Genomic DNA, 27,486 nt, shown 5'->3' with positions numbered 1-27,486 from the left:
TGATTTGACTGAGTAACTTTCACCGACTGTGACTGTTTCACTCTACAGGATTTTACACTATACCCAAGGCATTCACTTTATTAGGAGGCAATTGCTTCCTCTTTGAAAAGTAAGTTCCGCCAAGAGTGGTGGCTCACGCCTATAATCCCAGCATTTTGGGAGGCCAAGGCGGGTGGATCACATGAGGTCAGGAGTTGGGGACCAGCCTGGCCAACATGGTGAAACCGCATCTCTACTAAAAACACAAAAAATTAGCTGGGTGCGGTGGCGCATGCCTGCAATCCCAGCTACTCGGGAGGCTGAGGCAGGAGAATCGCTTGAACCTGGGAGGCGGAGGCTGCAGTGAGCCAAGGTAGTGCCACTGTACTCCAGCCTGGGCAACAAGAGTGAAACTCTGTCTCAAAAATAAGTTCCTTCTATTCAGCCACTTCACTCAACTGGCATTTGGGCTTTCTGATCAGCCCTTCTTTATGTATTTTACTCCTTTCACATTCTTATTTTTATGTTTTCTAAATACACCCAGGGATATAGATCCAAATTCATTCTAGGTTATTTCCTGAAAGTCAGGCCAACTGGCTAGAGATGCATTATTCTAAGTGATAACTTTTCACTTGTGCCACAGAGATAAATGCTAGTAAGCCATGAGGAAGTAATTATAAATATCTTTCTTGGAGGTTGGTGATGGCTAAATCTGCAGCCAGAAAAATTTCAACAGAAACTTGATTATACAGGGCACATGCCCTCAGGACCTCCTGAGGCTGTGTCACAGGAAAAAAAAAAAAAAAGAAAGGAAGAAAGAAAAAATATATATATATTTTTTTTTAAAAAAAGAAACTTGATTATCCTATTGTTGAAAACTCTTGGTTCCACTTTATCTGATCCCCAAATATCTTTCTTTGATTTTCTGAAGAGTTTTATTTATTCCTTAGGAAACATGGCACAGCCTCCATCACTGCAGTCACTTTCTTCTTTGATTTCTACCATTTTATATATGATCTTCACTGGACAAAGAACAAGTTCATTGCACTAATAAGAATGTTACTTTCTTACCTTACACTAAAGAAACTATAAAGAATACATACAGCCATTTCCCTGTTACATAAAAGTAGACTGCAGAATATATACTTTACTATCTTTCAGGACCTTCTACAAAGGAGAATATATTGTTACATACTGTTTTTAAAAATTATAAAACTGACAACCTCTTGCACTCTCAGAACACATAGAATATAAAAGCATAAACTTTTATATTTTTTCAGACAAAACCTTTATCAATTAAAAAATTCACTATCTCTTTTAGCAACATTCTTTGTGTAAAAACTGGCAACTAATTTTTAAACAGTAGCTAAGAATTTTTAGAAAATAAACAGTATAAAACTTACAAAAATTGAATATGGAAGGGTTATAGTATAAAAAAGGATATTTTAAAAGAAGGACAGAAATCCTCTGTTCTAATCCCAGCCTAAAGACAGCTAGATGTGGAAGCTAAGGTCCGTCACTGAATGTCTATGTGGCCCTCAGTTCCTTCCTTCATGTAATGTGAGCTTTCAATATGGCACACCTTTAAAATCTAAATTCTGAGATTCTAAGAAAAGACAGATTTGAGATAAAGCCCATTTTCTACTATTTCAACTGCTACAACCATAGAAAGAAACTACCTAGCTCTTTTATGTTTACTAAGTAGTAAAAATGTAGTAACCAATGCAACTGTGACACGGTTGCAAAAGGAGATTAACCTGATGAACAAACATTTCAACTGGTACCAAAAGAATTTTCATACTTGTATAAAGGTGGACAATACCAACATGCCCAAAGAGTTTGATGGAATGATGTAAACTTTCTGTGGTTCCAAAACACCGGGTGATAGGTTACCTTTTGGAGCTTTCAGACTGGAGGATATACAAAGAGTTAATCAAACTAGCATATTGTTTTCACAGAAATTTTTCTAAAAAGGATTTAGAGACTTTTATAGCCAGAAACAATTAGGGAATACTTGTTTCACTATTTCCTTTAAACCAGAAGACGGCTGTATATTTAAAATAAAATTGCAATATGAAAGTCTGCTAAAAGCACTTTTTTTGTTGTTTGTGCATTTTGTTTGTCACCCAATGTCACACTAACAATTCTGCATCTCATTCCAAAGCACATTATACTTAGAGATAAAATGAAAAAGACCATTTTTTGTTTCCCCAAGGGGAAAGTACTTCTGTTAAAAGCATCTTTTTATGAGACTATTCTTTCTGAATTACCAATAATGCAAACCAAAGAATTAGATACTGTACTCTGAAATTTAATATTTGTTCAATTCTTATTCATATCCTATAGTCATCCCATGTGTACAAGGGAAAAGTATGATAAATGCTTAAACGTACTTAAGAACCTGAAAGATTGAACATTTTTGTCCTTCAATCAGCAGGCTGTCAGGTCATGAGTACTCATTTTACAATAAAAGTTTTCCTGCCTTTCCTATTATTCTAACTAAGCTCAGTTAAAAAGAAATAGATTGGCCCACAAAGAAAATGGCCACACTTTTTGTTTTCATGAACCTGATTGTATATACAACTTTATCTTTATTAAAGGTAGACAATCTGATTTCAAACATTATATATAAAATCAAGAACTAAAGAGTTTTTTTAAGAACTTGAAAATAATGAACTGCTTAGAACTACATTCGTAAGTTTGAATATCAGGATCAGAGATGAAATAAGAAATGAAATTAACAAAATTCGGATGAAAGAAATCCATCATGTTTTGTTTTTTTAAATGCTTACACATAATACTTCATGGCGACTTAAAACAATTCCGTTTTCTCATAATACTCAGGAATAAGTATGCTTTTCCAAAGAATCCAATTAGATGTGCGTGCAAACTGTCATACTGGGAACCATTATAAACCAGTAAAAAGCACAATCTAACCTTGAACATTTTTTTCCTTCTGATGTCCAACTAGCAATGGCCAGAAATAGTGAGTTCTGATAGGAAAACCTTCCTCCTTCACAGCCTTCATTAGGGCTTTTGCCAAATCTGAAAGAGATATCATAAAATATCACAAAGCTACCTCAGCAAAACTTCCTTACGTTGGCTTTAACTTTAAGAATGTAGGCCGGGCGCGGTGGCTCAAGCCTGTAATCCCAGCACTTTGGGAGGCCGAGGCGGGTGGATCACAAGGTCAGGAGATCGAGACCACAGTGAAACCCTGTCTCTACTAAAAATACAAAAAATTAGCCGGGCGCGGTGGCGGGCGCCTGTAGTCCCAGCTACTCAGGAGGCTGAGGCAGGAGAATGGCGTGAACCCAGGAGGCGGAGCTTGCAGTGAGCCGAGATCGCGCCACTGCACTCCAGCCTGGGCAACAGCGTGAGACTCCGTCTCAAAAAAAAAAAAAAAAAAAAAAAAAAAAAAAAAAAAAAAATGTAGTACCAGTTTTTTTGGCAAGTAAAGCACAATGGAGGGTGAACTGCAGAGGAAAGGAGTGCATCTGGATTTCCTTTAACTTCTTACAGTAGTCTGTTAGCTTCTCCACAGGCTGTGGGAAAAAAGTCACCACATTAGCTGGATTGGCAAACATCTTACCGTTTGAACTGCTGCAAATATTCTATCACTTCTTGAGATGAGCAGTTTAAATCCCGCACTTTTTCTACCCAAAAATCTTGCAACACAAGAACAAGGTTGTTGTAATGTTCACAACTGGTCTAATCTCATAAATATTCCTATATTTTAAAGAATCTTATTTCACTGCCAATTATATTGTCTACAAAGTAAAAGTGGACAGAATACCGTATTCATAGTCACACAGTGTCGTAAAAAGAAACTGCCAAAGTCACTTATGCCATCTTCCTTTGATATAGGGCATGCTAGTAAAATTTGCAAAGCTACATCTTCCAATTTTTCAGTGACTAAAAGTAAAATGAGGTTCATTGCATCTGGGAAGAAAACAAAGACATCTTTTGTTAGTAAACTGAACAATGTTTTTACACTGCAACCAATGTTCCGATACTAAAGACAAAATAAGAATTGCAAACATCAAAAGCATATATCTGCCTAAATAACAATAAAACAGTTGCAAATCAAATCATCCCCATGTATTCATTAACTCATGTTTTTGGGCTTATTTAACTGACTTTAAGAGTTCTATGTTCAACTCCCACAATGCCCATTGTTAGAAAATGTCCTTTCCATCACATAAGAACAGCAATTCAGATTTTTATAAAAATCATGTAAATAGATTTTTTAAAAACTACCTGGAATATATCTTCTTTCACATGTAACTTTTTCCAAAATTTCTGAGACATACTGAGGATACCCAGCTTTACTGAAGCTAAAAATAATTTGGAATAAATCACGGTCCATAAGGTGAAGCTCGGACTTCTCGACCTTCTCCAGAGTCTATAGAGAGTTCCAGAAATTAGAAGACCAAGTTAGAGTGTTTTTATTTAAGTATTAAAGTTAAATAAATTAAAATATCCAGATTCAAAACAGTAGGGAAAAACACCACCTAAAGCTTTAGGACTTCTTTTAAAACATAAGAAATACTCGGCCAGGTGCGGTGGTTCACGCCTGTAATCCCAGCACTTTGGAAGGCCGAGGAGGGTGGATCACGAAGTCAGGAGATGGAGACCACGGTGAAACCCTGCCTCTACTAAAAATACAAAAAATTGGCCAGGCCTGGTGGCGGGTGCCTGGAGTCCCAGCTACTCGGAGAGGCTGAGGCAGAAGAATGGCGTGAACCTGTGAGGCGGAGCTTGCAGTGAGCCGAGATTGCGCCACTGCACTCCAGCCTGGGCGACAGAGCAAGACTCCATCTCAAAAAAATAAAAATAAAAATAAATAAAAAGGAAATACTCTACTTCAACAGTAACTGTTATATTATCAGCACCAAGATACTGAACTATAATAATTCTCCATAAATACTACTCTCTGCAAGGAAACATCTTTGAAAACAGGTATAAACTACACTTTGCTGCCTCATATAAAACATAACACAAGTTTTTACAAATGATTTTAAAGTATGTTTATTTAGACATAAGTCATACCTGCTTAACATGGTCAATGTCGCCCTTCTCAGCATATGCATTCAATAATGCGAGGTATGTGTCTGGACCAGGCTCAATTCCAGCCTCTCTCATCACTGTGAGAATGTTTTCTGCATTCTGCATATCACTACAAGTTAATCCAAAAAACAGATTACTTGCCAAATGTAATATAGTTATTCAAACTAAAACATACGCTTATTAAAATCAAAAATGCTAAGTATCATTTGGAATTATGATGTCAGAAAACAAATGTATATTAAACTGGATATATGTTTCTCAAATAAAGATCATAAACATCTGATCCCTCATTAAGAAAAATAATAATTACGCAGACATTAAATAACATATACCCTCTTACATTATACAGGTTATGACTCAGACTTAACTTACAAGGTAAGAATAACGTTTAGTAAATTACTCTTCAAAAATAAAAATATTTTCCAGAGCAGTTACTTCAGATCAAGCCCAGTTTCTTTTTTCTTTTCTTTTTTTTTGAGATGGAGTCTTGCTGTCTCCCAGGCTGGAGTGCAATGGCACGATCTCGGCCCACTGCAATCTCTGCCTCCTGGGTTCAAACAATTCTCCGGCCTCAGAATCCCGAGTAGCTGGGATTACAGGCACCTGCCATCATGCCCAGCTAATTTTTATATTTTTGTAGAGACCAGGTTTCACCATGTTGGCCAGGCTGGTCTTGAACTCCTGACATCAGGAGATCTGCCCACCTCAGCCTCCCCAAAGTGCTGGGATTACAGGTGTGAGCCACCACGCCCGGCCTATAGCCCAGTTTCTAAAAATTCAAATAAAAGATTTGTGGAATAAATGTAAAAGCACGTTATAAAAATATTAGTATGCTCTACCTCATATACTACAGATTTTTTTTGAAGGGGTAGACAAACATATTTTAGGAGTAGACAAACATATTTTAGGAACTGTCTACAATAATTTTATCTAATTTAAACCCCACTTAACAAACAAAAAAGGAGTAAAATGACCACTTTAGCATCTCAGCCATCTATCACTTAAGAATCAAAACCTCAGGTTAAACATTACCCAGCTCTGGCATGCCCTGTCACAAGGGCACTGAATACTGCCTCTGTAACTGGGAGATCCTTAGTTTTCATAAATCCAAGAATCTTGCTGCAAAGGAAAAACGAAGACACTCATTGGAAGTATTTATCAAGAAAACTCTTTACAACATGTATAGAATTAGGTTAGGCCTTGAGTTACTTTTGTTTTTAAAATATAATAGTAACACACACTTGTTTTAGAAACCACCAAAAAAGAACTGATCCCTTTGATCCCCTTTCCACAAAATCCCACTCTTTAAAATATCAATAGTCTTGAAGTACTCTTGATACAAATACTAGATTTTTAAAAATCTGATTTGTCTTACACTACTAATTACCCTTGTAAAAGCATAGTTTTGTAAGATTCATTTAGATAAAAATGAAATTATGTATTCTAATTTATCCCTTATTTTCCAAACCTTCCATTCATAAGTAGTAATAAATTTTACATAAGCAGAGAAATGGTGCAACTGATTTTCCATTAGTCAGTGGACTAAAGAGACTATTCCCAGTTTTATAAATGAATACAGCTTAAATAGCTAAGAACATTTCCCTTAGGAAATATTTAAAAAAAAAAAAAAAAAGCTTTATAGCTCAACAACTTTATACCTCTCTCTAGTAAATCAAATTTTTAATTAAAACAGCAACTTTTACTTATCTTTTCTCTCTTACGCGATAATTTTATATTTTATGTAAGTCAGATTACCAGATTTGCTAGATTAAAACAGTTCTGAAACAATTTCCTTCATTAGGAAGAAGCTTTAAAACAAAGAGTGAACAGACATCTAGAGTTACAAAATGTACAAATTTGTTCACTTAAATATGTTCATACAGATCCATACCTGGCACCTTCAATATCTCCCGTATTACAGTAAGAAGCAATCAATCTCTGGTATGTCACCTGTCAATGAAAATGGGCCAGTTAATTTTACATATACTTTTTTTTCTGAGTAAAGAAAAAAAATGGTGGATGTGAAAATATATATTCACAATAGCAACTACTTACTCGATTTGGTTGAATGTTCGCTTCCTCCATTTTTGCCAGGAAATCAGTTGGTGAGAATTTATATTCATTTTGAAGATAGACTTTAAGTAAAGCATTATAGTGACTCACATCATACACAGCACCTACAAATGAAATTTAAAATCAATGTTTAGAAAAGCATTGAAAATCCTATGCTTTAAAGTGGAACTAAATTTAACAAACAAAAAGAGTAAAACTATCACTTCAGCATTTCACCCATCCATCTTTGCACTCAGACCTATCTACACAGATACTCTGTCACACAGAGCAAACTAAGCATGTAAGACAGTAATTACTGAATTATTGTATAGTCACAAGTAACTGCCTATTCAGATATTAAAAGGCCTCTTACTTAAGAAGTACAAAATTATCTTCCTGTTAGAAAACGCTGACAACACCCCTATATTTAAAAGTGACTATAAGATTTTTCTATATAAAGCAGTCCTCACATTACAGACACACTGTGATGAATGGATTGTAACTTCAGTTCTTTCACACAGTAGGACTGTGCTGGCAATTCTGCCACTCAAAGCCTTCATTTGAAGGATGCATTCCATTTTCAGCTAATGAACATGATCCATGGTCTGCTCTTGTTAATGATCGGTATTCCAATGCCCTTTGTTTTCTTTGTATCCCTACTATTTAGGGCCACATCAAATAAGGTTACCACACATCCTTACTCTACTCAGTCATGACATCACAGTCCTTATATCAATTTTGTGGTAACATGACTCACTATATTTTCATGAATTTCACATCTTTATTCTCCTGCCTGTGACCATACAGGCCTACGGTCAGTATTTAGGGGTCAGATTATGAGATTTTAGGCAGCAGAGACCTGTTCCATTAAATTAATACACATTTTTATCTTAACAGATACGTTTCTTTCATACTTACTATGTTTCAGGCACTATGCTAAGTGTTCTACATATAGTGGCTCACTTAAACTTCACAACAACTTTGAGACACTACTATCACCCCCATCTTACAGATAGCTTAGATCTGTCAACAGCTCATTCTGTAATTTTGGACAAGTTACTTAAACTAAAAGATCTCTTGTATCTTTATAAATCTGTAAACAAGAGTCAAACTTGTGAAGTACAAGGTTTCTGGCAATATTAATTCAACAAGTATGTATCAAATGCCATTATACACAAAGCATCATGCTACTGGCAAAGCAGGAAAATAAAGAAGCTATGGATTTAATCCTCATAAAGCATACACTTATATAGGAGAGACTATTTGTAAATAATTTTAAAATAATAACACATTGTCAATCTTTCTATGGAGGTATCAATATTATTACTGCTGTGTAATGCTTTTTTCTATTTTAGAATGTAACCTTTTCTGCATACATTTCTCCCAGTTCAATGACTTACTGACATATAGAAATTTCTAATTTTTAGAGATAGAATACTTTAGCTTTACTTTTCTGCTCCTTTTATACTTATAAAATCCTTTTCCATTCTGAAATTCAACATTTATTTATATATTTTTTAACTTAAAAAAAATCAACTTATCAAAATGTATTCTAGATGTATTCAAAACTGTGAAGGAAGAATCTGTCTTTATCCTATAGTTTTTTCACATAGGTCCTACACACTTTTTGAAGAACAGTTGTAAATATTTTATTTATTTGTGGCCATACTTTATTGGATTCTTGTATCCATTTTCTTTTATAACTAGAAGAGGTATGGATTCTTAAACATTTAGTAAGTCAGCTAATTACTGTGAGTTGATTTTCTGGGATTTTACAGATTAAACAATCACATCATCTAAAAATGATAATTTCTTGTACTGTTTCACATCTTATTTCATTGCATTATACATGATTGTTGTTGGTTTTAGATTTTTAACACATTAAAGAAGCATCCTTCTATATGTTAAGATTTTTTAAAATCAGGAATGAACATTAAATTTTATTAAACGATCTTTTTTCAAATTATTTTTTGAATATGTACTACATTACATGACTTAAAATTGAAAAGGTATAAAAAGGTAGAGTAAAACCTGTATCCAGTGTTCATCATCCTTCCAGAAATATTTTAATACTGTATACACATGCACATGTATGAACATTTTTCTTCAAAATACTATCATTCTATACATTCTGGTCTACACCTTAATTTTTATTTATACTCTGGAGAACACCCCCATTGGTATATAAAGAGCTTCTTCATTTCTTAAAACAGTTACACAGTAATCTATTTTATGGGTACTCCACAATTTATTTACCTAATCCCCTAGAGAGGAATATTTGAATCGGTTCCAATTTCTTACTACTACAAACAAGCTACAATGAAGAATATCCTTTTGCATCTATGAGTATATCTGTATCTAAATTCAAACAAATGGAACTGCTTGGTAAAATGGTATGTGCATTTATAACTTTGACAGACAAACCGGCTATTTTGTTCTTTTTATTTTTTAACTTACCATACTTGTAACACTTGTTATGAAAAATTATTTATTGTTAATGCCCCTAGATGTCACTATACCTCACCAAATAAATATTACCAAAAAATTATGAATCAAGTAGCCCTTCCATAAAGCTGAATTATACCATTTATGTAAACAAACATTTTTTTGCAGAAAGAAAAAATATCTACACCTTTTATACACATCATATATTTAAACAATCATACCTAATTTCTGAAGTTTGTCCCATATCCTATGAGCAAATTCTGTTCTCTCTTCAAGCTTTAGTTCAGGCAAGAGAGAACCACAGCTACGTAGTAGAAGCAAGGCGTGACTACTACCTGGGCCACCTGTGGAAAAAGGTTAATGGATAACATTTAACATAGTAGCAATATCATATAGATAAATACCAAAATTTACACAGAAATCTATAAGCATTCAAAAATCTCCTGGCTCAAATTGAGAGTGTCCATAAATTAGAAAAATCCTATCCTAATGTACAATGTTACTAAGTTACAAGTCAAACTTTTAATATTAGTCTGCTTTCTTAAGAAATCTAAGTTATAAAATCTATATAATCTGCAAGACTGTATCAAACACAAAAATACAAAGAATCTAATTTATAGGCAGTGCTTGCTACAATTCAAAGGCTAAACTTCTCAGTATCTTATGAAAATAGTATAAAGGGCCAGGCGCAAATCCCAGCACTTTGGGAGGCTGAGGCGGGCAGATCACCTTAAGTCGGGAGTTTGAGACCAGCCTGATGAACATGGAGAAACATAAAATTAACTGGGCGAGATGGCACATGCCTGTAATCCTAGCTACTCGGGAGGCTGAGGCAGGAGAACTCTTGAACCCGTGAGGCGGAGGCTGCATTGAGCCATTGCACTCCAGCCTGGGCAATAAGAGCAAGACTCCATTTCAAAAAAGAAAAAAAGAAAGAAAGAAAATACTGTAAAGCAGTGTAATTATCATCCAGGAATAGAAAAGTTAGGTTCATAATCAGCTACAATATAAGCTTCCCTCTCCCTACATCTGTAAGCTTTATCTACATATATCTGAAAGCTGACTTTAAAACAAAGCAAAAATAAACCACTTAGTGTGATTCCATTTATACAAAATATCTAGAGTAGTGCAAACCTACAGGGACAGAAAATAACTAGTGGTTGCCTAGGGCTGGAAGGGATGAGGAGTTGGGGAATTTCTTTTTGGGGTGATGAAAATGTTCCAAAATTTATTGTAGTGATGGATAAATAAATAAGTTAGAGAGAGAATGTGACACAGGTTCTTTAAATGTACGTAACAATAGTAATAATTGATACTTCTTTGGTATCTCTCACCATCAGATTCTATATCTACGCTTCTAAGTGTGTCTGAAACCCATGAATAGGCTTTAAGAAGCTACTGAATCCTCTTAAACTGCATGCAAAATTATGCATATGTTTGTGTGAGGTTTTGGGGGGTCGGGGACAGGGAGTGAAGGACCTATAGCTTGCATCAGGCATTAGTGACCCAAACAGATTTTTAGTAGCTAATTGAAAATGCAAGGAAAATAATGGAAATCTGTCATATGTGATCATCTTACAGAAACCTGACACTCTACAATGGAAGGTAAGAAAAATTAGTATCTTCCAAGAAACTTACTACTAAAAGTGACTCCATAAACTAGGAAAAGCAAAAAGGCAATTTTTATTTTCTGATTTGGAATAAATATCTAGACCAGGCATGGTGGCCCATGCCTGTAATCCCAGCACTTTGGGAGGCCAAGGCAGGTAGATCACGAGATCAGGAGTGCGAGACCAGCCTGGCCAACATGGTGAAACCCCGTCCCTATTAAAAAATACAAAAATTAGCTGGGCGTAGTGGCATGCGCTGGTAGTCCCAGCTACTTGGGAGGCTGAGGCAGAAGAGTTGCTTGAACCCGGGAGGCAGAAGTTGCAGTGAGCCGAGATTGTACCACTGTACTCCAGAATGGGCGACAGAGCGATACCCCATCTCAAAAAACAAACAAACAAACAAAAATTTTAAAATGTTTTAGTTACTCCAAACTTTGCCCAGATGAGCTGACAAGATAGAAATCACAATCATAACATAAGTGACAATCAACAGAATATAACAAAGAAAATTAAAGTATCAAATAAGCTACTCTGTAATGAGCTTACCCTCAAACAAGTATTTATTTAGGTTGATGCAAAAGTAATTGCAGCCATTATGTTTAATGGCAAAAACTACAATTACTTTTGCACCAACCTAATATTTAAGACTTTTTTTGTTTTAAAGACAGATGTCTCTCTCTGTCACCCAGGCTGGAGTGCAGTGGTGTGATCTTAGCTAACTACAACCTCTGCCTTCTGGGTTCAAGTGATTCTCCTGCCTCAGCCTCCCACATAGCTGGGACTACAGGCACGCGCCACCATACCTGGCTAATTTTTGTATCTTTAGTAGAGATGGGGTTTTGCCATGTTGACCAGGCGGGTGTCGAACTCTTGGCCTCAAGAGATCTACCTACCTCCCAAAGTGCTGGTATTACAGGCCTGAGCCACTGTGTCCACCCAAAGGTCAACTTTATGAACAGGAAATTTTGACATACCTGAGCGGCAGGTGTCATCAAAGACTTTTTGTAGAAGCATCTTTGGAATGCGGCCAGTTCTTCGAACAGAATTATCTAGTCTCATCAGAGCCCAATCAAAGTGATTGGCAATCCTTCTAGAAGAAAAAGTGGACTCCTCTTGAATATCCTTTTTTTCAGCAGCAATGACATACAGCCTGGCTGGGCTCAGTAGTCCTCTAAAAAATGAAACATAATTAATAATAGTTGCTATCTATTTAGGTCATTTTTTGAACGAAACTTACACAAATTTTTAAATTAGTTATTAAACACCTAAAATCACAGTACAATACCAAAAATAAAGGTATGAACTAATAGGAAAGAAAGTTTTAGCTTTTGCTTTAGATAAAATCATATACACACATACATAAATTATATGCACAGTAAATCTCCTGAATAATTGAGAGCATTTTGGTAATTTTGAACACGGAATCATTTCAAAATCAGATGGAAATATGGTGTGTTTTAAGTGTTTTTTAAATCTCTCTTAACCAAAACAAGGTAATGAAAGACGAAGCAGTTTATGCTGCAAAGCTCTTCTCACCTCTGTAAATAAGACGAAATCTAATATATATCCAAAATTTTTACAACTACCTTTAAGTTTTCTAGGTATAAGCTCACTATGAATTTAAAAGAAGACCAATGTCCAGGTTAAAACAAGGCAGTTTCTTTTTTTTTTTTTTTTTTGAGACGGAGTCTCGCTCTGTCTCCCAGGCTGGAGTTGCAGTGGCCGGATCTCAGCTCACTGCAAGCTCCGCCTCCCGGGTTTACGCCATTCTCCTGCCTCAGCCTCCCGAGTAGCTGGGACTACAGGCGCCGCCACCTCGCCCGGCTAGTTTTTTGTATTTTTTAGTAGAGACGGGGTTTCACCATGTTCACCAGGATGGTCTCGATCTCCTGACCTTGTGATCCACCCGTCTCGGCCTCCCAAAGTGCTGGGATTACAGGCTTGAGCCACCGCGCCCGGCCTTTTTTTTTTTAAAGGATAATTTAGGCCCAAATAATTTCTAATCTGTCTAAATAAAGTTGAAACACTTTAGAGTGATAATACTCTTAATTCTTATTTGCTGTGCAACTGTCAAAATGTTAGCTGTATTCTTTCCTAATTACTTAAAACAACTGCCACCAAAAATAAATAAAGTGTTAAACATCGTTAATTTTAAGGAAGCCAGAAGGGAAAGAAAATGATTACAAATTAGGTACGGTCAGAATTGTACATTATGTGTTTATAAAGATCAAGCAATCTTCAAACCATTCACTATTTTAGTAATGGAGTCGAATATGCAAGTCAAATGCTCTCTAACATGAAATCTGAGGGATTCTATGCTGTACCGTTTTTTTTAAATAAACAATTTTTTACAGAGACTGACTAGGAACAAAAAAACCACAATTTTTTAGAGTATTTTTAGGTTTACAGAAAAATTGTGCATTAAGTAGAGTTACCATATATTTTCTTCTCTAGGCTATTCTAGGTAAAAATATAAGCTGTACCTGATTTAAAAGTATCAGATAAAAAATAATTCTTACGTGTGAAGGAAAACTTATCAATCTGAGTTGAATTTAAAAATGCTTTCTCTGTATTTAAACATCACTTTTAACAAGTGATTTCTAATTCTCAGTGGTTTACATATTTGTTGCCAATATCTTAGTTACAGCAGCCACTAAATACATTACACACTAAGTATATAATAACTAAGTATAATATAATCACATTTTTCAGACATACACATTTTCATCACAACGGTGACTTTAAAAATAAAACTTACATTTCTGTCCTGTTATTAATCTGAAAAAAACCAGTCACAAATTGAATATCAAGTATGTGATGTTTTATTAAAGGAAGCTATACTAGAAGTTTCACCTCAAGGTTATATAAAACGAGGCTGTAATTGATACTAAACTACAAATTCTACCACTGTGATCTGGGAGAAATCATGATCTCTAAACATTAGTGATTCCACCATCTAGGTGGAAAATAATGGAAAAAATCAGGATACTGACTAAATAAGACAATGTCTTATTTTTGTAAGACCAATGATCAGCACATTGTAGATAGCTAATAGACTCAAGTTTGTTAAACGAGCTGAATTTTAACCTACAAACCACAGAAGATATACTCTTAAACAAAATATGTATCCCTTACTTCCAAAAGGCATTTATCTGGTTGCTATATCAGTTGTTACTAAACTATCCCCTTCTTAATGTTCGACAAGCACAAAGTGACATTATTTTTCAATTACCCAGGACGTGACAGTTTGGAGGAGTATGCAATAATATTATTCAACAACAAAAGCTGATTAATAGAAATTTCAAAATTGTGACGTCTATTTGCCAAAGTTTTTTACACAACGCGAATCTGATAAACTGTTAAAGAGCAAAAATAAAACTTCCGCTACAGGATATTTTTTAAATTTAAGAGGAGACAAACTCAAATTTCAGGAAGAAAACAGATATTTATAAACCAGCACATTGTTCTGAACATTCTAGGCAAATTTTTCTGATACACATGTCTTTACTGCAGCCGAGACTCCTTCACAGAAGCGTGTTTGGCTTTTTAGTTAAGTAGAAACATGAATCTGTTATAAAATAAACTGGGGTAGAGGAAGGATTACATATTTAACCAAAGAAGTCTTGACTCTTCAGTTATATGGTCCAGAACTGATTTTTAAATGTACTCTAATACATCCTGGAAACAAGAGTTTCACAGCCTGGAGCAATGGGCATGTCGTGACAGACAAGAAAGAACAGAACAAGTCCAGGGGTGAAGGTGGGCCCTGCAAGAAGATCATACCCACCAGGCTTGCACGAGCTGGAGCACAATGCCTCCAAATGCTAAGCACCAAAATTGACATAACCACGTAAGGGGAAATCATTGGATCATCTCATCCAAGTATCATACTGGCTCCTTTCCACTTCTTAAATGTCTCAGGTTCCCTTCACAGACTCCAGCTCCTACCACTAATATTCAAATTACCCATAAATGTTTTCTTGTAAAATCTGCCATTTAAAGTTATTATCTCTCAGCTTTTTTTAAAAAAATTAAGGTGGGTTTTTTTTTTTTTTAGCTCTTTAATAGAAACTATCTTACAGTTGAGTGTCCATTTAAAAAAATATATATATATGTAAAAAAAATAAAACGGACCAGATTATCCTACTAAGCAGGCTTCCGTGGGACCCTCCCCCCTACTTTTAAGCCTGTACCATTTAAAAAAAAAAAAAAAAAAAAAAACCATTTTTTGATAAGCAGAGACTGACTAGAAAAAACCCAACTTTTTAGAGTGTTTTTAGGTTTACAGAAAAATTGTACAGAAAGAAGAGTTCCCATATACTTTCTTCTCCCTCCTGTTTCCCCTAGTAACATTTTGCTTTAGTGTGGTATATTTGTTACAAATGATGAACCAATATTGATACATTATCCATCAACCAAGGTCCATAATTTACATTAGAGTTCACTGTGTGCATACATGTTTTGACAAACATATGACATGATACCTTCACAGTATCACATGAAATAATTTCACCGCCTTAAAAATGCCCCGTGCTCTCTATTCATTCCTTCCACCCTCTTTCCAAACCCCTGGCAACCACTGATTTTTACCTGTCTCCAGTTTTGCCTTTTCTAGAATGTCATATGGTTGTATCATACAGCATGCTGCCTTTTCAGATTGGCTTCTTTCACCTAGCAACAAACATTTACGGTTCCTCCATGTCTTTTCACAGCATGACGGCGCACTTCTTTTCATTGTTGAATAATGCTCTTTTGTACAGATATACATAATTTGTTTACCCATTTGCCTACTGAAGGACATCCTGGTCGCTTCCAATTTTTTGACAATTATGAATAAAGCTGCTATAAGCATTTGTGTGAAGGTTTTGGTATGGACATAAATTTTGAACTCATTTGGGTAAATACCTCTACATTTAGCTTTGTAAGAAACTACCAAACTATCTTCCAAAATAGCTATACCATTTTGCTTTCCTACTAGCAATAAATGAGAGTTCCTGTTGTCCTACATCCTTGCCAGTATTTGGGGTTTTCGATGTTTTGCTGGATTGTTGCCATTCTGATAGTGGTACCTCATTGTCGTTTTAATTTATATTTCTCTGTGACATAAGCTGTTGAACATCTTTTCATATGCTTATTTGCCATCTATATGTCTTTTCTGGTGAAGTATTTTCTGCCAATTTTTACTTATTTTATTTTATTTTGAGATGGAGTCTTGCTCTGTCCCCCAGGCTGGAGTGCAGTGGTGCTATCTCAGGTCACTGCAACCTCTGCCTCAGGATTCAATCGATTCTCCTGCCTCAGCCTCCTGAGTAGCTGGGATTACAGGCACACACCACCATGCCCAGCTAATTTTTATATTTTTCATAGAGACGGGGTTTTATCATGTTGTCCAGGCTGGTCTCAAACTCCTGGCTTCAAGCAATCTGCCCACCTTGGCCTCCCAAAGTGCTGGGATTACAGGCATGAGCCACCATGCCCAGGCCATACACGTTCTTAAAACTCTTCTCTCCCCTTTTTTTCTTCTTCACTGATAATCAGTTTAGTGTCACTTTAGAGCTATGAAGAGTTTAAAGGGAGATACAGGTAGAAGATAGAAGAGGCATTATTAATAGCTAATGTTTATCACGTGCTTAATTTTTGCTGGGTATGAGAAAATTATAACTTACAAATGAAAAAAATGAAGCAACTTGCCCAAAGTCATCACAGTTAAAACTAATGATAGGGCCAGGGTTAGCACTCAGACGGTCTCATTCTGAAATGAACTCAATGTGGCAAAAGGGCATCAAAGAAACTAATCTGGCTGCAATGGGGTGTTCACACCAGAAAGTGGTAAAAAATTAAACCTAGACAGTGAGTGAGACTAGATAATGGAAAGTCTCCAGTGGCAGATAAATAAGGGATTTGGATTTTATGACACACTTGTAAAGTACAAAACTAGCTTTCATAGAGTTGCTCTCTCAACTTACTTTGTTGCACTATAATGTGGAAATATGGGGAGCTCAAATTCATCTCTTACGTTTTCACCAATCCCTAATTTAACTATTCCACTTGGGTTTTCTTTAGCCTGTTGATACACTGGATCACGTGGATTGATTTTCAAATGCTGAACCAGCCTTGCACACTTGTAATAAATCCCACTTGATCAAGGTACATAATTCTTTTTATATACTGCTGGAGCCTCCTGAGTGTAAATGTAGCCAAAATTCAAAAAGATAATGCCTCCTTTTAAAAATGGTTGATATTCCCTTCAAATTTCTCCACTGCAACCAACTATTCCACTAATAAATTGTTCCCTCAAACTCAAAATCTTAGACTAATTATTTCATTGGGCAAACTCAGCCTTTACATCCCATCTATTGAGTGCTTAGATGTCTGAGTCTCTTGTTGAACTCATGGATTTCTGCAACAAATCTTTAGTTTCTCAGGCTTCAGCCTCTCTTCATACAACTGCCAGATCAACCATACTCAAAACCATCTTTTTTCAAAAATCCTGTCATTGTTCTTATCACATCAATTCTGCTCTTCCATTTATTAATTCAAAAAATATTTATTGAGCGCTTTCTTTTTATTGAGCGCTTTCTATGTATAAGGCACTCGCTAGAATCTTATCTAGTAACAAATCTAATAAATTAGACTTTTAAAAAATACCAATTGTGGTAAATGCTATTAAGAAACAAGGGGCCAGGCGCAGTAGTTCAAGCCCGTAATCCCAGTACTTTGGGAGGCCGAGGCAGGCATATCACTTGAGGTCTTGAGACCAGACTGGCCAACATGGTGAAACCTCATCTCTACTAAAAATACAAAAATTAGTCTGGCATGGTGGCAGGCGCCTGTAATCCCAGCAACTTGGAAGGCTGAGGTGGGAGAAATGATTGTACCCAGGAGGCAGAGGTTGCAAGTGAGCCAAGATCGTGCCACTGCACTCCAGCCTGGGAGACAGAGAGACACTGTCTCAAAAAAAAAAAAAAAAAAAAAAAAGCTGGGTGCAGAGGCTCACACCTGTAATCCCAGCACTCTGGGAAGCCAAAGCGGGCGGATCACCTGAGGTCAGGAGTTCGACCAGCCTAACCAACATGGAGAAACCCTGTCTCTACTAAAAATACAAACGTAGCCAGGCCTGGTGGCGCATGCCTATAATCCCAGCTACTCGGGAGGCTAAGGCAGGACAATCTCTTGAACCTGGGAGGCAGAGGTTGCAGTGAGCTGAGATCATGCCATTGCACTCCAGCTTGGGAAACAAGAGCAAAACCCCGTCCCAAAAAAAAAAAAAAAACTCTACTGCTCAATAAATAATAGCTGTCTTATTATACAAGGTGCTCAATAAATGCCTCTGAGTTTTTTTTGTTTTTGTTTTTGAGACAGTCTCGCTCTGTTGCCTAAGCTGGAGTGAGTGGTGCAGTTATGATCTCAGCTCACTGCAAGCTCCACCTCCCGGGTTCACGCCATTCTCCTGCCTCGGCCTCCCAAGTAGCTGGAACTACAGGCGCCCGCCACCATGCCCAGCTAATTTTTTAATTTTTTTTAGTAGAAACAGCGTTTCACCGTGTTAGCCAGGATGGTCTCAATCTCCTGACCTCGTGATCCGCTCACCTCGGCCTCCCAAAGTGCTGGGATTACAGGCGTGAGCCACCATGCCTGGTCAAATGCCTCTGGGTTTTTAAAATAGCTTTCCTTTTTTTTTTTTTTTAATTTTTTTTTTTTCTTTTTTTTTTTGAGACAGGTCTCATTCTGTTGTCCAGGCTGAAGTGCAGTGGTGTACTTATGGCTCACTGCAGCTTTGAACTCCTGGCCTCAAGCAATCCTCCCACCTCAGCCTCAGCTCCCAAATAGCTAGGACTACAAGTGCATGCCACCACAGCTGACTACTTTCTTTTTTTCTAAAGATAGGGGTCTCACTATGTTGCCCCGGCTGGTCTCAAACTCCTGGCTTCAAGTGATCCTCCTGCCTCAGACTCTGAAAATGCGGAAATTACTGGGCCTGGCCTAAAAAATCTTTTATAAAGCTAAGTCCCAAAGAACTTTCTCCATCTAAGAATTCAATTCTCCAAAAAGTTTTGACAAATTTAGCTACCCCAGTTTTATGCTTCATGGCAAATCATAGAATTTTAGACTAAAAAAGCTACGGGCCACCCTTCTACACTTGATAACCACCTCCTGGCCTGAAATACCAATCCACTCCTTTCCACCTAGCCAGATTTCCCTTCCATCTTCCAGGATCCTCCAGTCAAACGGGATGCTTCCTTTGTCTCACCTATGGAGGAAGTGATGCAAAGTCAGTTAACCAGATTGGGACCAATGATGTGACATGGAGAAAGACACTCTTTTGAAGATCCCTTCCAGACACATTCTGAGATCTTCCATGTTTACTTACCTGTGAAAGTCTTTAAATCCCAAGTTTATAATATATCATGTATTGTCTTTTAAAAAATGTTTTTGTCTATAAGTAATCCCTTCACACCTAAAACACAAAGGTCTGGACCTCATTCTGCACCCAATGAAAACTACCATGGCACTTAACTGTAAACAGGAAAATGACAAGATCAAAAATGTAACATATGTAAAAGACTTGTAACATTATGTTACAACATATGTAAAATGTTTCAGAAATGTGAATCATGGTATCTGGAGTTGAATCCCAACTTGAGGTCTTGAATAAATTTATCTTTCTAACCGTTTCCTAATTTGCAATAACCACGAAAATTGAAATGTTTGTATGATGGTATGTTTACAAACACACTTTGAAAATAATAAACATCAGGCCAGGTGCGGTGGCTCACGCCTGCAATCCCAGCACTTTGAGAGGCCAAGGTGGGTGGATTACCTGAGGTCAGGATTTCGAGACCAGCCTGGCCAACATGGCAAAATCCCATCTCTACTAAAAAAAATTCAAAAATTAGCCGGACATGGTGGCACATGCCTGATGTCCCAGCTACTTGGGAGGTTGAGGTGGGAGAATCGCTTGAACCTGGGCGGCAGAGGTTGCAGTGGGCCGAGATGGCCCCATTACACTCCAGCCTGGGTTAGCAGAGCGAGACTCCATCTTGGGGGAAAAAAAAAAAAAAGTAATAAACGTCTACTCTAAAGGTACCATTGTTTACCCTAATCCCCAAATCTACTTTTCTTAATTCTGCTAACACTCTCACCAATCTTCTGTTATCTTTCTCTCAAGAAAAGGATATTTTCTTCAGTTCTGCACTACCTCATTGAAGTCCTATTACTCCTAATTTGCAACACCAGTGTTGTTCTATCCCTACGTTCCATTTCTCCTATAATCTACATAAACTTTGTCAAAATCTGTACTTAAAATCCTCCAATGACTTCCAGTCATCAAATAACCTACCTTCTAAGCAATCTTGGTAGTCTGAAGAAATCAACTGGCCTTTGCGGTATCAACTTCCACCACACCCACACAGCTACACGGGATAAATGGTCTCCAAGTCTCTTCATGCTCTTCTCTAATTTTGGACCATTCTGAATATCCACTACCATGTGTCCTCTAAAACTCAATGTCCCCCTGCCATAAAACAAATGGGACTGCTCCTCTCTCTGAAATACCACAATATTATATTCTTATCTTATGGACAGCACGTCTAATAGTTGTACATGTGCCTGTCCAGCCCTGTGATTGATAAATCTATACTCACAGAGCAGAGGCTGAATCTTACAGATTTCACAACACCAAAGGACCCATCAGGTTCTTTTGTTTTTTTAAACTGAGATGGAGTCTCACTCTGTAGACCAGGCTGGAGTGTAATGGCGCGATCTTGGCTCACCACAACCTCCGCCTCCTGGGTTCAAGCAATTCTCCTGCCTCAGCGTCCCAAGTAGCTGGGATTACAGGCATGGGCCACCACGCCTGGCTAACTTTTATTTAGATACATTTTTTTTTTTGAGACAAGGGTCTCACTCTGTCGCCTGCCCCGATCTCAGCTCCCTGCAAGCTCCGCCTCCCAGATTCATGCTATTCTCCCACCTCAGTCTCAGTAGCTGGGACTACAGGCGCCCGCCACCATGACGCTCAGCTAATTTTGTTTTTATATTTTTAGTAAGAGACGGGGTTTCACCATGTCGGCCAGGCTGGTCTCAAACTCCTGACCTCAAGTGATCCACCCGCCTCCGCCTCCCAAAGTGCCGGGATTAAAGGCGTGAACGATAGCATGGACCCATCAGATTCTTAATATTTGCAGAAGATTTATCTAAAATGAGAGTTTTCTGAAAGTTTTCTTCCAACTTTAGAAATAAAAATCATGCTATCCCATCAAAGAACAATATATGATTTTCACTTTTAGGCCAATCATTAGTCTAGATCTACTTCCAAACAGATTTAGCTCAAAGCTTATCTTTCCTCTGAAGTACATACGTATTATGCTAAAAACTGTCACGCAAATATATAAGCAGCTCTGATCCAGAAATGCAAGGAAAATGTATGTGAGAAAGCAAGAGTATTTATCTCCTCACAGAGAACAGAGTAAGAGCTGGTTTATAAGAAAGCATCTATTTGAAAAATAGATGTACTGAAATGGGAAAATGAAGAGTAAGACCACATATAGGGTATACTTCTTGGTGTTACAATTTTGAAAACGGATTACTAATGAATGTCTAAAAATTTCACTGCTAATACTCATTTGTCCTCAGATAGGACATTCCTGGAAATCAAGCTCAGGGTGAATTTGTGTAGACACACTGCACTGCATGGATCGGTTAAATATCCCTTCAATCTCCTCCAGTTTACCATCTTCCTTCTTCAATGTCTTAAGATTTTCATTGATTTACTCAACAAACATTTGACACCTACTACATGCCACAAAGTTAAAACACCAGAGAAAGCAAAAGGAGTAAGACACAGTATCTGCCTTCAAGGAACTTACAGCCAGCTCCAGAGTGTTGGTGAGTGCGCATATCATAGTGTTAATGGGTGCTTTCATGATACAGGGTCTAAGAGGAGCCACAAGAAAGGAGCAGTCAAATGGGAGAAGCAGTCAAGTTAAAGTTCAACAGAGATGGGGGACACCTGACTAAGGAGGAAGGGGAAACACATTCCAAGAGTCAACATCACACTCAAAGGCAAGGAAATATACAACATGGCCCATCAAAGCTTTGTAGATCCACAGACAAGCACTAGACCTACAAAATCAGAATCTGCATTTTAAGAGCCCCAGGCAATCATGCTTACTAGAGTTTGAGAAGCCCTGCTGTAGAGCACTTCAAAGTAGTAGTCTGGTATGGCTAGAACACAGGATGCCATGGTAAGGAACTCACAAGAGATGATGCTCCAGAGGCAACTCCAGCTCATAAAGCACCTGTGCTAAAGAGTCTGGATCTCATTCTGGACCCAATGGGAGTCACCACAATGCTTAAGTGTAAGTAGGAAAATGACATGATCAAATTACCAGGGAGACTAGGGAATGATGATGGGGTTGGAGGAAAAGGGATGCATTCCAAATGAAGCAGATCTAACAGGGCTTGATCATTTGTGCAATCAATAAATGGGGGGTGAAGGGAGTAAGAGATGAATGAGAAAACAAACATGTAGATATCCAGGATCTTTCTGGAAGGCAGGTAGAAACAGCAACATTCATGAAAACAGGGAACGCAAGAGGAATAGATGTGAGGAGGAGGAGGAGTCCAATTTGAGCTGTGTTGGCTTTGAAGTACCTATAGTTCAAGCAGGTGGATGCGTCTAGTAGACGGTCCATATGTGGGAGAAACATCATCAGATAGGTAAGTAACGCCCTGAAAAATGAAAAAGGTCACAAAAGAGAATGAAAACACTGAGAAAACATAGAAGGACCACAGGTAAAACTACCAAGAACATCAGCATTTAATAGGTGAACAGAAGAAAGAGGAATGAAGCAAATGAGACAAATCCTAAAGAGAATCTAGAAAAACGGTGTCATCAATACTGAGAAAAGGGTCTCATGAAGGGGAAAATGGAAGAGTAATATGCGAGGTTAAGGCCTCCAAAGTGGATTTGGTAATTAAAAGAGGTCCTCTGAAAAAGTTAAACAAACATACATCTTACACATACACAAGTCAGTAAAAGGATAACTATCAACTAATGGCTCTCTGGTTGACAAAAATTAAGGGTGATTTTTAGTTTACTGTTCCCACCACCCAGGTTTTGCAACTATTCCTCGAGGTACTTTGAGGAATAATTTTTGCAAATGTTCCTCAAGGCACTTTTGAAATAATTTTTCAAAAATACAATTAAAAAATCAATAAACAAGATAATAATAGTCTGACAGTGGTGTGACTGCAGTGAGTAGGAAAGGGAATGAAAAGTGAGGAAATCAGAGACAGAGAATTATGGATAGGGAAGAGACTGAGAAGCTTCTAGAGTAAATAGAGTTCCAGGAAAGGTTCTGTGTTTCAGGTGGGCAAGATCTGGGCATGGTTACAGGCTGTGGGGTAGGAGACTATATACAGTCCCCAGAGTTCAGGAAAAAGAGGGAACAATTACCTTTATTGCCCGTTATCACCTGAACACATAGTGGTGAACAAGACAAAGTCCTGCTCTCATGCAGCTTACCTTCTACTAAGGAAAAAAAAAAAAAAAAACACAGAGAAATAAGTAATGATATCAGACAAGTGAGGTGTGCCACGAATAAATCTAAAATAGGACTGGCATGTTTTGGATTGAGTGTTGGGGTAAGGCTTCGACATTTGAGATCTGAATGACAAGAAAGCAACTTTACAAAGATAAGTGGGAAAGGCCTTTACAGATAATGAAACTGAGGAACTGAGAGGTTAGTAAGATGTCTGAGATTATGCAGTAAGTAAACAGAACCCAGGTCTGATGAACACCTAGACCACCCTTTCTACTAAACTGTGTTCTCTTTATTCAGTTCTCCTCAAATGCAACAGTGAAGATAAAAGAAAATGTGGACCTTCCCCTGACCTTACAGAAATGCTGAGGACTACAATAATAAGAGTAATGGGCACAACTTTCTCAAAAGAAACTCTGAAAGCCAAGAGATGCATGTAGTTCTGCACTCAGAGGCATGATTTCAGAAAGTTAACTGTTCAAGTCTAATATGAAAACACAGGCAGGCTCCAATTACAAGTAGGTTACATTCCAAAGACTATAAGTTGTTAAGAAATCATAAATTATTTTCTCCACGTAATTTTACGGCGAGGTTAGGTGTTCAGGCTGGTCCACGAAGGTCCGCATAACAACCTAAATAGTAGTTATGACTACTGTAGTAACCGACAAAGCACTTACTATGCATCAGGCCCTATACTAAGTGCTAAATACAGATAATTCTGAAATATTCCTAACACCATTACTACTCCCATCTTATAGCTAAGGTAACTGAGGCCTGGAGATGTTAAGTAACTTGTCTAATGGCATAATGCAGATAAATTGAGGATAAAATGCAGATAAAACTGGAGTAGGCTGCAGTCTGGGCCCAGCCTACTGCAGATCCCTGGCTCTCAGTCCTTATGCAAGCTCTCAAAGTACCTTAATTTATAAGCATCAGTCTCTCAAAATCATTTTTTCTCCAAAGCTAAAAGCTCAGCAACCTATCTCCCCTTCTCTGGTGGTCAGAATACTATTAATAACCAAATGAACACTTCCATCAACTTTTTTTATCCCCTCCACTACAAAAGTCTATACCAAACCTATCTCTGATAAATCTCAAACCATGAGAGCATTTAGTCGCACATCTGACACCCACTGAGAGTTTAACTTGCCTTTGCATCCCCAGATTCCAACAGAGCGCCTTGCATGTGCTCATTCATTCAAAGACACTTATAGGCCGGGAGCGGTGGCTCACACCTGTAATCCCAGCACTTTGGGAGGCCGAGGCAGGAGGATCGCTTAAGGTCTGGAGTTCGGGACTAGCATGGCCAACATGGTGAAACCCAGTCTTTACTAAAAGTACAAAAGTTAGCCTAGCATGGTGGTGCACACCTGTAATCCCAGCTACTCGGGAGGCTGAGGCAGGAGAATCGCCTGAACCTTGGAAGCGGAGGTTGCAGCGAGCCAAGATCGCGCCATTGCACTCCCACCGGGGCTACTGATCTCGAAATAAATAAATAAATAACAAAGACATTTACAAATCCTGCCATGACAGTTACCAACTCGTACAACACCTTCCTAAATGCTGAAGGAAAACCCCATTCAAGAGAACGCAGGCAAAAGCCCAGACTAATCATAATCCAGCATCCAGCTTTAGGCCATCCGTGGCTCACCCAAACTCCCAACCCATTCCCCGCCGCCCCCTCCCACGCAAAAAGCTAAATTTCTCAGTATCTAAATGCTAGGTGGTTACTGATTACCAACAGTGACCCCACGTGGGACACCACCCAAGCTAGCCGAGTGTAAGGAGGAGACCACCACCCGACTCTCCAAAGCAGTTTTCAAAGCCCCCCCTCGTCTTCGTTGACCGTGGGTACCCCGAGGACCGTAAGACCCAGGCTGAAGTGGCGAGGGCAGGATTCAAGCCGGAAGCAAGCCATGCCCGCATCCGTGACCTTCTGAAGGCGCTTAACCCTGTCACCCGAAAATCCCTGGTAGGGAGCGTGGTGCGGGGCACGGGGAGGCTCGGTCCTGGGGCGGCGAGGAGGGTGGCGAGCACAGGCGGGACCCGGTCCCTGACGGCGCCCACGACCCCGGGGGGCCCTCGCGCCGCAGCCTAACTGGAAGAAGGGCCTGGGCACTCACCCAGCCACGGGCCCGGCGCGAGCGGCAGGCAGATAGGAGGCGGCATGCGGCCGGCCCGGGCCGCCAGTGAGGAGGCGCAGGGAGAGCGGGAGGCGCGGGGCCGCCCCGGCACGCAGCAGCCAACACGAGAATCTCAGCAGGGCTGCCATGGCTCGAACGTCCCCGCAGCGGGAAGCACGTTCCGCCAGAAGGACAGGAGGAGCACGTGACCTCAGGGTCGCCCGGCGCGGCAGAGACCAACTGCAGGGCGCGCCAAATGTGGGGGAAGCCAGGGATCGTTTTAGGTTGGAAGATGGAAATCCGCACTTCTCTGAGAAGAGGGGAGTCAATGTGATACTCATATAAACGATGTTGCTTGTTTCGTTATCGAAGCATTTCTTTTCCGTCTTCCGTCTCCGATCTGGGCATCGTGTTCATTCGCTGCACCCCCGCACTCCTCTGTTCGTAGAGTCGCAAGGGGTCAACTCCTCCCAAGTTGGCGCAGAGGCTTGCGGGAGGCCAACTAGTAAAAACACCGAGAACTCTCGAGAACAGCCGACTATGAAGATCCCAGGATGAGACCGTTTCCCCGCCCCCGAGTGCAGACGTTGCAACCAACTTTCAGCGCTGACGCGATCTCCAATAGGAACGGCCCTTCACTCTCAGAAACGCGGGCCAGAGAAACCGTGGAGGACTTTTCACCTTGCCGTTTGCCTCCCAGGTTCAACATGATAGGATTTGGATTATTAGGGCCTGGGAACAGCGTAAAGGAACGCGCGGGTCACCACCTTAAGCGCGTATGCGGGGCCTCGCTTTAGGAAATAAATGAATTCTACCAAAAGTCCTATAGTTTTAAAGCTGGAATTGAACTGTCTTCCCAAACCCTCCACGCCTACTGCGCCTCTCCCTTCAGTAAATGCACATATACATGTGAGAAGTAGAACAATGCAATTAAGTCTCCAGCCAAATCTGGGGAGAAAACAGGCAAGTTAAACCCATCGCTGGGCCGGGCACAGTGGCTCACGCCTGTAATCCCATCACTTTGGAAGGCCGAGGCGGGTGGATCACCTGAGGTCAAGAGTTCGAGACCAGCCTGGCCAACATGGTGAAACCTCTTCTCTACTAAAAATACAAAAAAAAAAAAAAAAAAAAAAAAAAAAAGTAGCTGTAATCTCAGCTACTCGGGAGGCTGAGGCAGGAGAATTGCTTGAATCCGGGAGGTGGAGGTTGCAGTGAGCCAAGATGGCGCGATTTTCCAGCCTGGGTGACACAGCGGGACTCTGTCCAAACAAAAAATCCAGGTCGCTGCTGCCTTCACAGGGCTTACAGACTCAGTCCCCTGTGTACACGTGGGAAACTGAGAACAGCCTCCCACTCCCTCTCCACCTGCTTGTCCCCTACCTATCACCAGGCGAATGCGCGGGTATTTCCTCTGGAAGCCCTCCCACGGTCATTTCCCATGTGACTGTTTATCCCACTGGGCCATGAACTCCTTATCAGTAGGGACTGTGATCTCTTACTGTAGGCCACACACCTACCCAGTGCCAGATACACAATAGGTGGCATTAAATATGTGTTAAATAAATGTCTATTTTGAGATGACCTAGCTCACCCCTCCTTTGAGAGATGAGGGAACGAAGACATCCCCTCCAAGTCCCCAAAAGAAATAAGGTGAAATGATTG

At 39.0% G+C, this 27,486-nt stretch overlaps 1 protein-coding gene across 1 annotated transcript in view; it reads right to left on the bottom strand.

Annotated features, from left to right (window-relative positions):
• Window positions 1-26,639, bottom strand: part of LRPPRC (leucine rich pentatricopeptide repeat containing) — a 118,085-nt gene extending 91,446 nt beyond the window's left edge. Inside the window, exons 1-11 of the mRNA XM_050754602.1 lie at window positions 25,825-26,639; window positions 12,131-12,327; window positions 9,768-9,890; window positions 7,105-7,226; window positions 6,941-6,999; window positions 6,082-6,168; window positions 5,032-5,158; window positions 4,240-4,384; window positions 3,776-3,921; window positions 3,419-3,524; window positions 2,917-3,024 (exon numbers count right to left, since the gene is read on the bottom strand). Coding sequence (XP_050610559.1) covers window positions 2,917-3,024; window positions 3,419-3,524; window positions 3,776-3,921; window positions 4,240-4,384; window positions 5,032-5,158; window positions 6,082-6,168; window positions 6,941-6,999; window positions 7,105-7,226; window positions 9,768-9,890; window positions 12,131-12,327; window positions 25,825-26,165 — 1,561 coding nt within the window. The 5' untranslated portion in view covers window positions 26,166-26,639. The remainder of the gene's footprint in view (window positions 1-2,916; window positions 3,025-3,418; window positions 3,525-3,775; window positions 3,922-4,239; window positions 4,385-5,031; window positions 5,159-6,081; window positions 6,169-6,940; window positions 7,000-7,104; window positions 7,227-9,767; window positions 9,891-12,130; window positions 12,328-25,824) is intronic.
• Window positions 26,640-27,486: the final 847 nt, after the last annotated feature.

Source organism: Macaca thibetana, chromosome 13 (assembly GCF_024542745.1).
Source record: "Macaca thibetana thibetana isolate TM-01 chromosome 13, ASM2454274v1, whole genome shotgun sequence".
In the NCBI taxonomy this organism is placed as follows: Eukaryota; Metazoa; Chordata; class Mammalia; order Primates; family Cercopithecidae; genus Macaca; species Macaca thibetana.
This window is presented reverse-complemented; position numbering and strand designations above follow the sequence as displayed.